The following is a 14,112-nucleotide window of genomic DNA, read 5'->3' as shown; positions in this document are numbered from 1 at the left end:
TAAGGACAGACTTTCTCAGCCCTTCAGTGGATCAGATGTATGCTAATCCTATGCTGCCTGGAGCAGCATGTCAGGTCTCTTAAGAGTGCACTGTTGTCTGGCCCTGGTTTCACACGAATACTGCTGTGGCTGACAGGAGAAAAAGGGGTTTTCCTTTCTACACAAGATCTCAGTGGTACGGCAATCTGTGGGTCAGAAAGAAATGTCTTTTATGGAAGCTCTGCAGCCTGCTGTGGCTGTATTGTAGACTTGCTTTAAAGAGTCAGGACCTCAGGGCTGGCTGGCTCTGTTAACATCTATATTCTCAGGTCTCCAGGAGTTCCTCTGGAAACTCTGCAACATTCAGCTGCCTCTGCCCCATTTCCCACATGCCCTTAGAAATGCCAGGGCAAACTGGATCCTTGGGATCCAGACTCCATGCCAGATGGAACTCTGGGATGCACAGTTTGATGCTGAGCAATAGGCAGCAAGGGCACAGGGGTGCTAGCTGCTATGGAGAGCAGGAGAGGTGTCCATAGGCTGTGGCACCACCTCCAAAGGCAGCACTGGGCAGCTCCAGGAGTCTCAGGATTGGCACATACGGTGTATGCAGGACAGGAGCCTGCTGTTAGGGAGAGAGGGATCAGAGCTTTGGCTGCACCAACCTAAAGTCCTGATCCATCACTGAGAGAGACCCTTCACAGCCCAGGCTCCCCTGACACTTAGAATGCAGTTCAGTGACTGGGTATAGCAGGCAGCAATAAGCATAATCGTACATACAATATCATAAAACCAAATAAACCAAACGAAACGTTGCGTTTTGTTCACAGTGACGATCCCAGCGGTTCCACAAGCAAGAAAGCCGGGTGTGAAACGGAGGATCCGAAGGAGGCCGGCAGACAGAGTGGCCAGGAAGGCAGGTCCGACACCCAGACGCTAAAAGCCCAGCATGCGGAGCTCCAAGAAGAGCAGGCAGCGGGGTGTTCCCCTCTGGTGCAGAAGGCGAGCCTCCACCACACGGGCTCCCCAGTGAGAGTGCAGCGCAGCAAAGGGACGGCCTCGTGTTCCCATGCAGCTGCCTCCGATTATGAGCTCTCCCTTGACCTAAAGAATAAACAGGTACAGGGGCTTCCTCCTCAGGCTGTGGGAAAAGGGGACGGGATGGGTGGGATTGCATTCTCACTGTGGTGGGACATCTTTCAGCAAATACCTTAGCCCTTCGTTCACCTGAGCAGGCCCGGCCCATTTAGCTCCATGGGGCTGATGGAGGAAGTAGCTTCCCCTTTCTGACTGCAAAACACTTTCACCCAAACCTGCTGGGCTGTGCTCCCCGGTTCCCAGGTTCTGTGGTCCAACATGGACACAGATACTCCATTGTCACTGTAGGCTTAGAGATGAGTTGCAGGCAGTCAAGAGCTGCAGCATCCAGAGATACTGTCTGGCTCACAAGCAAACAGTGCCTGTAGGGCTCCCAGCAACTGGTCCCAAAAGTCTTCCTTCATGGGAGAGGTCTCCAAGAGCTGTCTTTCCTTCTTGGATCATGCTCAGCAGACCCCCAGTGCACTTCTGCATTAGTCTCTTCAAAGCATGTGTTTACAGGGGTAGAGGGATTTATTTAGTGAGTGTCCTGCACAGTGTCTACCACGATTGTTTGGGTAGTGCTACCATTATTGCCTTCAATCCAGTGATGAGTGCTGAAGAGACAGGCAAGTTTACCAGGCTGAAAGTGATTAAATTCTCAAAGCTGCAAGCCTTACTTCCTGTGCCTGAGGCTACAGCCTAGCTCCAGATCACAAGTGTACCATCTCAAACTGCACCTCCTGATGGGCTCTCTGCAGGGGACTGCAAGACAGGGGCTAATAGCAGCTGGCCTCCTCATTCAAAAACAATGAGGTGGAACGTGCCCCCTACACCCATGTCTCTGCAGACTACAGCCCAGCAGAGCTGTTGTGCAAAACAAAACCCAAAGAATGGTTTCTGACTTTTCCCTGGGATGGCAGCTCAAGGAGAGGCCGTTCGATATGCAGACCCTGTGGTATGTGAGATAAGGAGGACAAGCAAATGCTAGTGACAGTGTCCAGATCACGTTCAGTTGGAGAATTCAGTGGGAGCTGTGCTATTGCAGATGAAGGGTCTCAGCTAATGAGGTTCCCACAGAAGAAGCTGCTGCTTTAGGGACATCTCTCAACCACTTCCCTCAAGGCATTGCTGCTGTCCCTAAACATATATGTCAGATCAATGGACCAATAAATTCCTGAGCAGAAAAGAGACCTTGGCTCTTTAGCTCCGTCTTTCTCAAAATGTTGCATACTCAATTCAGACAGAATTCTTGCTTCACACAAGGAAAAGAAATGAGAGAGACCAATTAACTGGCCTCACAAACTAATGTGACATGTCTTCAGGGTGGGCCAGACCTTGGCTGCTATATCTGGGCTTAGCTTCCTCAGTGTCCTAGAGCTGCTCTGATTTGTCCTGGGGAGTGTCTGTCCTGCGTTATTTTAGCATTAAGGTCATGTTGTCCTATCACTGTTTTTGCAGCAGAGGCCAGACCTGCCCTGGGTGCATGTTAGCTGCTCACTCATTAAATTGTGGTGCCTTGCAATCCTGACCTTGCAGGGATGTAGCCTATCTTGTAAGTGAAACCACTTTCCTCAAAGCAAAGGGGGCTTACAGGGTGCGTTCTCCTCCAGCCTGATGGATGTCCTCAGGTGATTGCCTCCAGCTCTGGAAGGAGAGATTTTCAGGGAGTGAAAAGTGCTAGGACCCTCAAGCACTGTCCCAGTAGTTTTCTAGTCATAGCACAGACTGTAATATGTTCATAGAATTTACAGTACGAAAAGCAGGTGGAAGGAGACATTTTTAGTCTCAAAGTGCAGTTGAAGTCACATTTACCTTTTAGGAGACGCGTGAGTGCTGGTGAGGAAGGAGAGTAGCCTAGAGACTCTTCTGCAGGGCTTGGAGTTTCAGGTCCTCACACTAGATGGTTGGTGAGTGGGGTCATGGCTCTATTTGCTCTCTATCCCATGAAACAAAGCATGTGATGGTGTGCAGAGCAGAAGTGCACTATGCTGGGAAGCTGGAAAGGAAAATCAAGTTCTTAATTTCCCCTGTGTTGAGATTCTATTGTACTGTCGGGGATCACAGGAGAGAGGAGCACACTTTCAGTCGTGCGTACTCTTCTGCTGTGCTGAAACATGGTAGATGTACCATGGATGAAGGAAAATGTCCCATTTACACATGGCTCTTACAGCAATGTCTTTCCATTGTGAAAGGTTGGTGAGAGGCAGAGGGATTAAGAATGGGTGACAGAGAGCATGTATGCTCTCGATGTCTTTTTGTTATTTTCTACAATGCATGCATTGACTTGAGTGACTCAGATTCTGTCACTGAGCATGATCCTCTTTTTGCTAACATGGTAGCATGCTGCCATCCTCAGTGGCAACCTGGGTGGAAAACCAGTGCTAAATGAGAATAAGATCAGGCCCATTCTCTCCTGGCAGATCTATAAATTTATGCCTATAGGCAACAAAGCCATGGGGTGTGTACCTCAAAGGTTTGGCCATATCCAGGCCTGGCACTTTGATTTGCCTTAGGCTGACCTTGTTAAAGCTCCCTTCATGTGCAATCCCTCATGGCAATGGATATTTCCCAGCCATTTCTAATTCAGCCACAGGGCCTGAATTGCTCAGACTAAGTGTTCATGTTGAGACCCAGAAATATATTAAGCTAATTATTCTTAGAAATCCCTGTGACCCCCTCCTGTTTTCCCCTTCCTTTGGCGCCAGCTGTCAGATCATTCCCCAGAGAAGAGCAGCTTTAAGTAGGCAATTACTTGTGATTCACAGGGTTTATTAGGAGTGAGAGAAGGCCAATCATGTCTGGCCTTTCTCCCCTCTCAAATGGGAAGAGAAGGTTCCTCCAGCAAGCCAGACATACATCTCCATTACCTGTGACTGCTGTGGTGCTAATGGATGCCCTTTCCTCCTCTCAAGAGAAAGAAAACAGGCCACAGCACTGTGAAATCCTTAATTCCTCTGCAGTTGGCTTGACCTGATAGCAAATGTGAATGTCTCAGACATCAGTAAGCAGAAAATGCCTGGGCTACATCAAGGAGAGACAGAGACCCACTCCTACCAAGGAAGAGTGGGGAGGGAAGTTCTCTGTGGGGCTGCTTCTTCTGGCTTTACCAGTCTTCTCAAGCATCCTTTGGATCACTCCCCAGTCCTTGTCATCACAGCCACAAGACACTGTAGGACTCCCCTTGCTTTGGATAAGGCTGGATGGAAGTGGACCACGTGCAGAACACATCTTTGCACACCTGGTACATGGTGGAGAACAGACTAGGTTGGGAGTCCCGTCACTTTACATCTTGTTCTGCTCCTTGATGCTTTAGCCCTTTGGGAGGACTGAGATAATGGGCTGCAAAAAGCTGGTGATGTTTTATCAAGGTGCTGACAGCTTGCACCATTCTGTTAGACTTTTGGAAGGATCTCTCCTCTTGGTGATTATTGAAAGTCTGCTTTTTTCGGGAACTGTCCTTGCATGAGATAAACTGGCCTTTTACTTCAGATCAGCAATGACATCTTGTCTTTGCCTCTAATAAGATCAGTGCATATGAATCTCATGTTTTCAGAATGGCTGTCACCTCCTTGGAAACCTCAGATAATTGTAAGGCTCTTGCTTCTGCCTTATTTTGCATTTTACTATTATTCTGTTCCTCAGATGGCTGTATCTGTCCCTCCCATTTGTTCCTCTTTCCCTCCCAACACAATTAGCTCTACATTTTCATTAACCAGACCATTATATTAAGTGCTCACGGTCAGTTGTCAGTAATAACTATCTGGGTTGGGCCTGTGTAGGTTATTGGTTTAATTTGCACTTATGTGCATGAGCCTTCCTCCTGAAGGGGAGGGCCATGGAATAGCTCAGTCCCTTTCAAGGGAGGACAACTTGAAGAGATGTGACAGGAATGCTGGTTTTATGGTGGGATTTAAGATGGTCATTTTGGAAAGAAGGAAAAAGAACCCCAGCAAAGCCCTTTTGTGTGCTACTCAGAATCTCTTTTTATCCCTGTATTTCTCTTTGTTGCAGCATCAAAATCTTTCTGGGAGGGCAGCAGGGCAAATATTAGGAAAATGTTTTTTAAATTAGGGGTAAGCAGATGCCATGGTTTAACCCCAGTTGGCAAATAAGTACGACACAGCCACTCATTCCCTGCTTCCATTAGTCAGATGGGGAGGAGAATTGGGAAAAGGTAAAACCTGTGGGCTCAGATAAGAACACTTTAATAAAAGAAATAAGTAAATAATGATGATGGTGATTATGATGAACAAGAAGAAGAAAAGGAGAAGGAAAGAGAGGAATAAAAGCTAAGAAACCCAAGTGATGCGCAATATGATTGCTCACCACCCACTGACTGATGCCCATCCTGTCCCTGAGCAGCGATCAGCAGCTAAGCATGATGTTCCATGGAATAGAATATGCCTTTGGCTAGTTTGGGTCAGCTGTCCTGCCTCTGCTCCCTCCTGGCTTCTTGTGCATCTCTTCATAGGCAGAACACAGGAAACTGGAAAGTTCTTGATCTAGAGTAAGCAACTTAGCAACAACCACCAGTGTCTTATCAGCATTGTTCTCAGACTGAAGCCAAAACACAGCACTGCACCAGATACTAGTAAGAAAATTAACTCTATCCCAGCTGAAACAAGGACAGCAGATCTCTCAGTCTCTTCGACTGCAGTGGCTGACCCCACTGCTAAGCAAATTGCTAGTATGTCTCAGTGCTGGGCTTGATGCTTGCTTTGAACAGATGTGAATTCAAAGGCAAGGAAAACAGGAAACAGAAAACAGAAGCTTTACATTTGAGCCCAGGCAAAGGGTCCATTCTTCATTTCCAGAGAGGAAATTATGACAGGATGTGCCCTGAGGCCCAATCCCTTCCAGAAATGGCAGTCTCCCATCCAGTGCAGCAGGATCTCTAGACCTGTTGCTACCTGGAGTGAGGGGTCTCAGTGGGGAAGGTCTGCAGTACTTACTCCAACAGCCAGGATACCAGTGCAGGCACAGAACACCTGGGGTCATGTTGTTCCTCTCTTCCTGTCATCTCCCAATGTCATATTGTCTTCCCCAGAGGAGTTAGCATTGGAAAGATGCCAGAGGTGATTTACACTTTTTACAGCTGTGATTTCAAGCCTTCTTGTACCTAAATCACTCACTGATGGTTTTATCTGCAACTTACATAGTATTACAAAAAAGGAAGACAAGAAGGAAGCAGATGACACAACTCTGGGAGCTGAGGCTCAGTCTTGCTTAGAGTACAAAATCAGTTTGCACTGAAACTCAGGTCTTCTGTGAGTTCAGTCCTTCACCCTGTGAGTACTGGGCCAGCAAGGCATGGTGAGGGGCAAGTGGTGTTTTTCTGGGGATAAGGATGCAGTCAGTTAAACTCAGCCTTTGGATCTGCTAATGAGCTCATACTCACCACATGAAAGATGTAGTGAATCCTCTGTTAATTGAGGGCTGATGTTACCAGCACTCCCAGTCTTGCATTTCCCGCTTTTTTTTTGGATTTCCACATGTGCGCACACACACATATAAATTCTACAGCCTGCATCTGCACTGGGCCCTGTGAAGTGACAATGTAGAGGTTAGCTCATAGTTCAGTCAAAACCTCAGTGAAGGTAGTTCAAGATCACCCTTATATTTTCTTCAATCCCATTATCCACCATCATCTTCACACTGTCCCACTTGTCCTCCATCAGTCACTCACTGGAACCAAGTCATCCAACATTATCCTGTAGGATATTAGTGAAGGGCCAGCTGCAGAGGAAGAGTGAGGGGATTACCAGAAAGTATGAACACTAGACTATGGAAGAGAAATTACAATTCATACGTGCTTTGTTGAAGCCTGTTGAGATGCCATTTAGCTGTGCGTGTACGTATTTACATCTGTTTTTGTTGTTACCAGCTCGGGAAGAAGTAAATCCTCCTTCTACCTGTTCTTAATATCTTGACTCAACCTTTAAAATATGATTTTTTTTACCTTCCAGAGTCTTTCTTTTCTTGAGTAGTTTTTATTTCACTGCTGGCTGACACCTGAAAACCACAGATATCAGAAAGGAAGACACTTTGGGATTCAGAGTGCTTTTTTAAAGACGGCAAACAAACACAGCTCTCACTGACTTGTATGGAAGCTGATGTTTCTCACCAGCTCCTATGATCAACCCAGCATTTTCTGAATTTAAAAATTAACTTTTTATTCCTATTTCTGTATGGTTTCTCCTTTCCATGAGAGTATTTGTTAAGGTGACTAAGGAGGGGAGGAGCATTAGTAACACTCTGAGATAAGGGATGACGCTTGACATCACCAGAGCACTGCAGAGCAGGAAGACACATTGCTGGAGCACTGTATTTGCAGTGATGAGCTTGCCCTAATGACAAGAGAAGTGTGTAAGCAAGGGAAGGGCACCTCCAGGCTCCAGTAGTGCAGGGGAAAGCTAATTCAGTGTCAGAAGTTCCTCTGACAGTCATTACAGACTCAGCAGCGTAGGAACCAGGGTAACAGAAAGCCATCAGAGGTCAATTAGCAAAAGAATAACATCTCCTGTTTCTATGTCTTCCAGATCGAAATGCTAGAACACAAGTACGGCGGTCACCTGGTGTCTCGCAGGGCAGCCTGCACCATCCAAACTGCTTTCCGGCAGTACCAGCTCAGCAAGAACTTTGAGAAGATCCGCAACTCGCTGCTAGAGAGCCGCATGCCACGCCGCATCTCCCTGAGGAAAGTCCGGGTCCAGAACTCGGAGAGCTTCTCTGCTGAGAAAGCCCTGGTGGAGGGGTACAACTTTGTGGGCATCCCATTGGTGAGGTCTCCATCTTTGCCAGCCACCATCAGTGGGGCACTGACCGAGCTGGAGGACTCCTTCACAGAACAAGTTCAGTCCCTGGCCAAGTCTATTGATGATGCCCTCAGCACTTGGAGCCTGAAGACCATGTGTTCACTGCAAGACGGGGGCTCATACCAGATAAGGGAGACCTTCAGTGCTAGCTCCATGCAGCCAAACCAAGATTTAGAAGCTGAGCTGCAGGATAAGGAGAAAGAGGAAGGGCTCCTGCCAGACACTCTACCCAAGAGCAGCAGCACTCTCATGATGGCTTTTAGGGATGTCACAGTCCAGATCGACAACAAGAACATCTCTGTCTCATCGTCTACCTCGGTGTCCATGGCAAACTGCCTCAGCAACAATGCCCAAGCTGGCCTCTCTCAAGCTACCAAGGCTGAAGAAAGCCCAGGAGAAGGGGAAGGAGAAGCCAGTGAACCACCGGCTGCCCCAGAGAGCTCACCTGAGTCCACAGCTCTCCAGAACAGCCACACTTTCACCGAGGTGAATGTCAGTGCTAATGGTACGGGAGACAGCAGTGCTGAGCCTGGGCAGATGGCAGTGCAGAAGCTCCAGCTTGATGCTAGCAATGAGACAGGGCAAAACAAAGGCTCTGAGTCTGAGAATGCAGACAATTCAGAGCAGCTGAGCAGCAGCAGCACCTCCACTTCAGCCAAGTCAGCCTCGGAGGTGTCCTCCAAAGAAGCACTGCAGGCCATGATCCTCAGCCTCCCGAGGTACCACTGCGAGAACCCAGCTAGCTGCAAGTCCCCCACACTTTCCACTGACACCATGAGGAAGCGCCTCTACCGCATTGGGCTCAACCTCTTTAATATGTGAGTGGCTCTTCCTCTTTTGTGTTTCCCAGCCTATTTCACCCCTCACAGGAACACGTGATGGCAGCCTCTTGGTCTAGATCAGTTTAGCTCATCCAGCTTTTTCTTTAGGTTTATTAAGTACTGTCCTCAGCTTCTACCCAACAGAGGAGCAAGCCCCATGAGTAGTGCCCATGCTCTCCTGAGTTCTGAACCTTCAGTCCCAGTTGCTGTCCACTTGGCATCCACCAGCTGAGCTTGGGATCCAGGCTTCTGCCACACTCTGTTGCAAAGGAACCAACATAGGTGGTACTCTAAATCCAGCCCTGGTTACTTAACATGGAGCATTTCCAAGTAAAGAGAGAGACAGAGGTAGAACTGGGCTTAGCTTGCCCAGTACAAGTGCTCTGGCTGTCAATTTCATTCTGGTATCTGGGTAGATTTTCACCTGACAGACCAGGTTTAGTCATCTCAGTCTCACACATCTGAGACTGATATCCTAGGAAAAGCAAAAGCAGAGCAGTCCAAAGAAGAGTTTAACTGGAGGGGTCACACAGAGTCTATTTTGGATTAGCAGAAAGCAGCTGAGCTCCTCTAAGGAGATTTAGATTTGCTCATCGCCTTTCAGTGGGACTTTTCTCATCTAAGCAAGCCATGAGAAATACTGGTTTTTGCTTCATCATCTCACACTCATCTGATGCTGTCTTGGTTTCCATTTGAGTCCCTTGATGAAGATGCTGGGGATGTAATGCACTCATACTAGAAGAATGTTTTGCCACACATTAGTGTGGGCGTTTTGGTAAGAGCAAGGACTAAAAGTTATGCAGTCTGAGGCAGAAGTTTTGCACAGACAAGGGGCAATGCATAGGATTACTATACATGTAGAGTGGAGGTTGTGGACTCCAGGAGGCAAGAATGTGGAGTCCACAGCCTCCATATAACATGTATATAGTATGGAGGTTTTTCAGCCTGGGCTCAGAGCACACCCAGAGCTGAAGTGGTGTTAGAGCAGACAGATCTGTGACTCTTACAGAACTGAGGACATTTTGCTAGCTCTGAGCTCAGGTTGTGAAGAGGTGAGTCCATGTGTGTTTATCAAAGTCAGGCTCTGGGCACACACAGATTTGCCTGATGAGCACAAGCAGGCTGGAACTCGAGAAGGTAGCTACCAGATGCAGGTGGGGTTGATTGTGATAGAGATAGTTCCAGGTCCGCACATATGTTCTAGTGTTTGCGTTAGGATAGGTGGGGGGGAGACATGGGGCTCACATCTCTGCTCCTGTTTCAGTATTCTCAGCTGTGCTTGGCAGGAGTCCCTCCAGCCAATGTGTTTTCCTTTGGTTCCTGCACAGTTGACATGGGCACTTATGTGAAGGTAAAGCAGGAATGAGAATGCTTTTTTCCTGGCCTTTCCTCCTCCCCCAGTCTGCCTGGCACACATTCATGTGACAGATTAGCAGCACCAGGTCTGCTGTGGGGAAGCAGCTCTGCCTTCCTCCTTCATTCAGTGATCTGGGTTCACTGCATCTTGCAGGTCCCTGTGGGCTACAACACTTACCGTGGAGCTCTGAAACACAGTTTCCTAGCCAGGCCTCCCCTGCTCCCTTGAAACTAACTGCTGAAATAGTGTGTATTAACCTGGAAGGCGCAGTTGTTTTGACAAAACTGGAGGACAGGGAGGAAGGGAGCTGACCTGTTAGCTCTGGGGTGTGAAGGTTGTTTTTTATTATTCTCTGAGAGGAACTTAAGGCTCCCCTTGTGACACTGCAGTGCATCTCCATCCAAGGGGATGTGAAGGCCATTCAGCTTTCTGCAGTTATTTGGTTGTTATTTACCTATCAATTTCTAGCAGGGAGCCAGTTCACTGTTGTAGGGTTTGTGATGTGAGCACCAACCCATAGGGCATGGAGCTGAGACCGTGCCTCTGTGTGTGCACATCCTTTTTACTGTCTGTTCCCCTGGACCAAGAGCTGAAGCCTGCAGTTCTATCACCATCTGCCATAATCTATCCAGCCCTGTGTTGCCTTGAGTTGCTACTTTCAGAAAACAGCTCTCTGGTTCGGAGCAGCCCCCTGGGAATGCATGGATGCTGTGCTTCTGTGGCAGTTTCCCAGTCTCCATTCCACAGTGAGGGGGTGGAATCCCTGGAATGGAGAGTGCTTCATTATGCAGTGCTGCTGTAATAACTCAGTGTGTGTGGGCAGCTGGCTGCGTGGGCATAGGGAAAGCCAGCAGGACATGAGGAATCCCGCAGCATTTGCTGGCGGTGTTTAACACCCCTGCAACATTAAACAAAATAACAGGCACCAGGCCCAGGAGAGATGGAAGCAGAGTTTGCTGCTGTACATCTGGGTAAAAGGTGCATGCTGCAGTACATGGGATACCTCTGCAGGTGTTCAGAGGCAGAGATGATGCACTGCTTATCAGGATTTTATGGAGAACAAACTGAATCCCAAGAAAAACTGATGACAGGCTGCTGCTGGTGGAAGAATAGTGTATGCAAGTATGTTTGAGTTACAGCATAGGCAGTGCAGGAGGGATGTCACAGCTGGACTGTTTCAGCCTACATCCTCTTGCACTGTGTGTGCCATCTCTACTGAAATCTGCACATCCATGCACATCCAGTATGTGAGCTGCATTTTTCTGCCCATATTCTGCTCCCAGCTCCTCTGGAGTGAATGCAAACTCAGCCTGGTGGCTTTGGAGTCACACCAGTGTAGCTGAGATCATCCCCATACAGTGAACATCGCACTGTCACTTACCAGATACCCAAGCGTGCAGGTGGAGGTGCATTTAATGCATCTCCATTGCTTAGCTTGACTTCAGTCCTGACCATATGACCTTTGCACTTAAGTAACTTTGCCTGTGCTCTTCAAAGGTGAACCAGATCTGTGTGGTAATACAGAAGGCACACTGTTGCTTTTCCCTGAGGATGGCCTAGGGTTTTCAATATCAGATCTTTCAACTCTCCTGTTCATAAATGTAATGGGTTGGCTTGTTCTCCCAGCCACTCTCCCCAGGGACTCCACGCTCCCCAGGATATTTTCTCTGTGGCATTACAGAGTAAGCAGAACTATTTCAAGCCCATCTACTCTTTATATAGCCATGAAGCCCCTGTAAGGAGCAGGCCATTCCAAATGCTGACTCCCTTATAGCTAGACATATGTTGCTCACCCACATCCTCTACCACCTGACAGTGTCACAGTCTGTGCCTGTGCATATCATGCATTCACGTGGTCTGGGATCTCATCCTTTCCTTTCCTAACCCCAGGAAACTGCCTGAGCAAGCTCACTCCTTGAGCCTTGACATAGATAGCTGCATTTGGGTTAATAAGGGAAGTATGGCATCCTTTCATGAAGAAGCTACCCTCTCACCTCCCCCACTCACCACCTCATAGAGCCAAAGGAATGTGAAATCTCCCTGGGATTTCACTAATTCCTTTCAGCAAGAGTGCATGACACCCTTCAGTGGGGCAGACTGAAATACAGGAAGAAAACCTGCTACATGATACACACATGCACACTCATTCCTGTCTGTACTGTGGGACACACACCACTACGTAGGCTCACAGCCACTGCCAGGATACATAGAACCATGTGTGCTTATAGGAGACAGGAGGAGGAAGCCAAAAGATGCAGACACACAGGCTCTAATGAACGTGTATGATGCAAAAGAAATCTGTATGTACAGGACATAGACGTATACAAACGCATGTACCTATTGAGACATGCACTACCCCCAAGAGCTGCAGTCAGGCCCACTCATCACCAATCCTTTCTCAGAGAGGCACCCACAGCCGCAGAGGGAGAAAACCCCTCTGTATTTTCCTAGCTCTGACAAGACATTCTCCAGGTTCCTTCTCTCAATTCCCCCCCCCCCCCCCCCCCCCGAGGGGATAAATCAATAGAGAAGGGAAGAACAACACAGGTAAGGGTGGGGGAAGTGGAAGAAGAGATAACCAAACCTGAGAATGGGGTTTCTGTTCAGGCAGCCAGCACCAGGCTCAGGTGAAGAAGGTAGAAAGTGTCACTAACACTGAGCACTAAAAATATATGAAAAAGAGATTTTTTTTTTTTTTCCATAGAAAAAGTATCCACCTCTGGTTATCTCTCTTTGTGTCTTGAGCCTCATTTGCCCATTGACCATGGCAGCAATGTCTCCTAAGTCTCTTTACAGCCACATTTTTCCCTTTAGCTTTGTCTGCCCTGCCAAAGATGCAACCCCAGTTCCCCTAAAAGCAAGGGGCTGTCACCCTGGTCCTTGGAGACAGCTCACTGTGGGTTGCATTTGGAGCAGCCGAATGTACTTGTATTTCCTGTGTTGTGTGGAGGACACAATCTAATCATGTCCTTACAGGAACCCTAAGTAAACCAAGCTGGGGCAGGAAAGGTGCAAGAGTCTTTAACTCTTAAGAAGGCTGACGGCAGAAGATGATGTTGGTATTGTGCATCAGGATTCTTTGTAGCAGAAGGATGACACTTGTGATTGCCAGGTGACAGCAGGTACTGCAACTAACACAGCATCCCATGGCATCCTTTTGTCTTCAGCAGCAACTGGAAGGGGACTCCCTCAAGTCACTTCTCCTTGCCCACACCAGTCCCATTCTGCCACGCGCATGAACTCATAGGAGCCCATGCACATACTGATGGCTGCATTGCTACAAGCCGTGAAGTGAGCCAAAGGAGATAATGCATAAAAGAGATCATGCAAACTCATCATGTATGTCTCTGACCTTCTCTTTCAGAAACCCAGACAAAGGGATCCAGTTCCTGATCTCCCGCGGCTTCATCCCAGATACACCCATTGGGGTGGCACACTTCCTGCTCCAGCGGAAGGGCCTCAGTCGCCAGATGATTGGGGAGTTCCTGGGCAACAGCAAGAAGCAGTTCAACAGGGATGTGCTAGAGTAAGTGTGGAAACCTCTTCCCCTCCTCCCTGCACTGTAAAGGATTTTCGAGCACACTCTGCTCCTGGCTGCACTAGCAAGACCCCATCCTCTATGTCCCCTCCATCCCCACTCCACAGGAACTTTACCATTCCCACTCCCTACCTGACACCTCTCAATGGATTTCCCAGCAATGTATTTCCTCCTTCATATCAGCAGCCCTTTCATTTCAGTCTCTCCTCTGGGGGCTTGTGATCATCTAGCAGGAGCCAAGCACTATCGGGTGGTAGAAGCAGTGATGCTGGGAGGTTTTGTGGCTGGGAAGCTCTGTGACTGGGTTCTTACCCAATCCAGATAAAGCAGCTCTGATGTGTTCTGGGAAGTACTAAGAGGCAGAAGAATAAAAATACCTGTTCCTTGCAGTGAGACCAGCAGCAGGTAGTGAATGGTGGCTCCACACCTGGTTCTCTTTCTGTCCGATTTTGAGATGGGTGGCCTTTTCATTTTGTCCACTTGCACTACAGGGATAATAAGAAGAAAGCTGATTCTGTTTGG

General features: G+C 48.1%; 1 protein-coding gene across 5 annotated transcripts in view; it reads left to right on the top strand.

Moving 5' to 3' along the window:
* Nucleotides 1–14,112, top strand: part of IQSEC3 (IQ motif and Sec7 domain ArfGEF 3) — a 101,850-nt gene that overhangs the window by 61,151 nt on the left and 26,587 nt on the right. For all 5 annotated transcript variants that reach the window (XR_008974733.1, XM_057427935.1, XM_057427938.1 and 2 more), the window contains exons 3-5: nucleotides 810–1,098; nucleotides 7,599–8,692; nucleotides 13,417–13,578. Coding sequence is in view for 4 of the 5 variants with exons in the window: in XM_057427935.1 (XP_057283918.1) it covers nucleotides 810–1,098; nucleotides 7,599–8,692; nucleotides 13,417–13,578 (1,545 nt within the window). In the remaining variant the exon portion in view is untranslated. The remainder of the gene's footprint in view (nucleotides 1–809; nucleotides 1,099–7,598; nucleotides 8,693–13,416; nucleotides 13,579–14,112) is intronic.

Source organism: Pezoporus wallicus, unplaced genomic scaffold (genome assembly GCF_028554395.1).
Source record: "Pezoporus wallicus isolate ANWC-B61680 ecotype Strahan unplaced genomic scaffold, APGP_CSIRO_Pwel_v1 contig_2908, whole genome shotgun sequence".
Lineage (NCBI taxonomy): Eukaryota > Metazoa > Chordata > Aves > Psittaciformes > Psittacidae > Pezoporus > Pezoporus wallicus.
The sequence above is the reverse complement of the archived record's forward strand: the minus strand, read 5'-3'. Positions and strand labels throughout refer to the sequence as shown.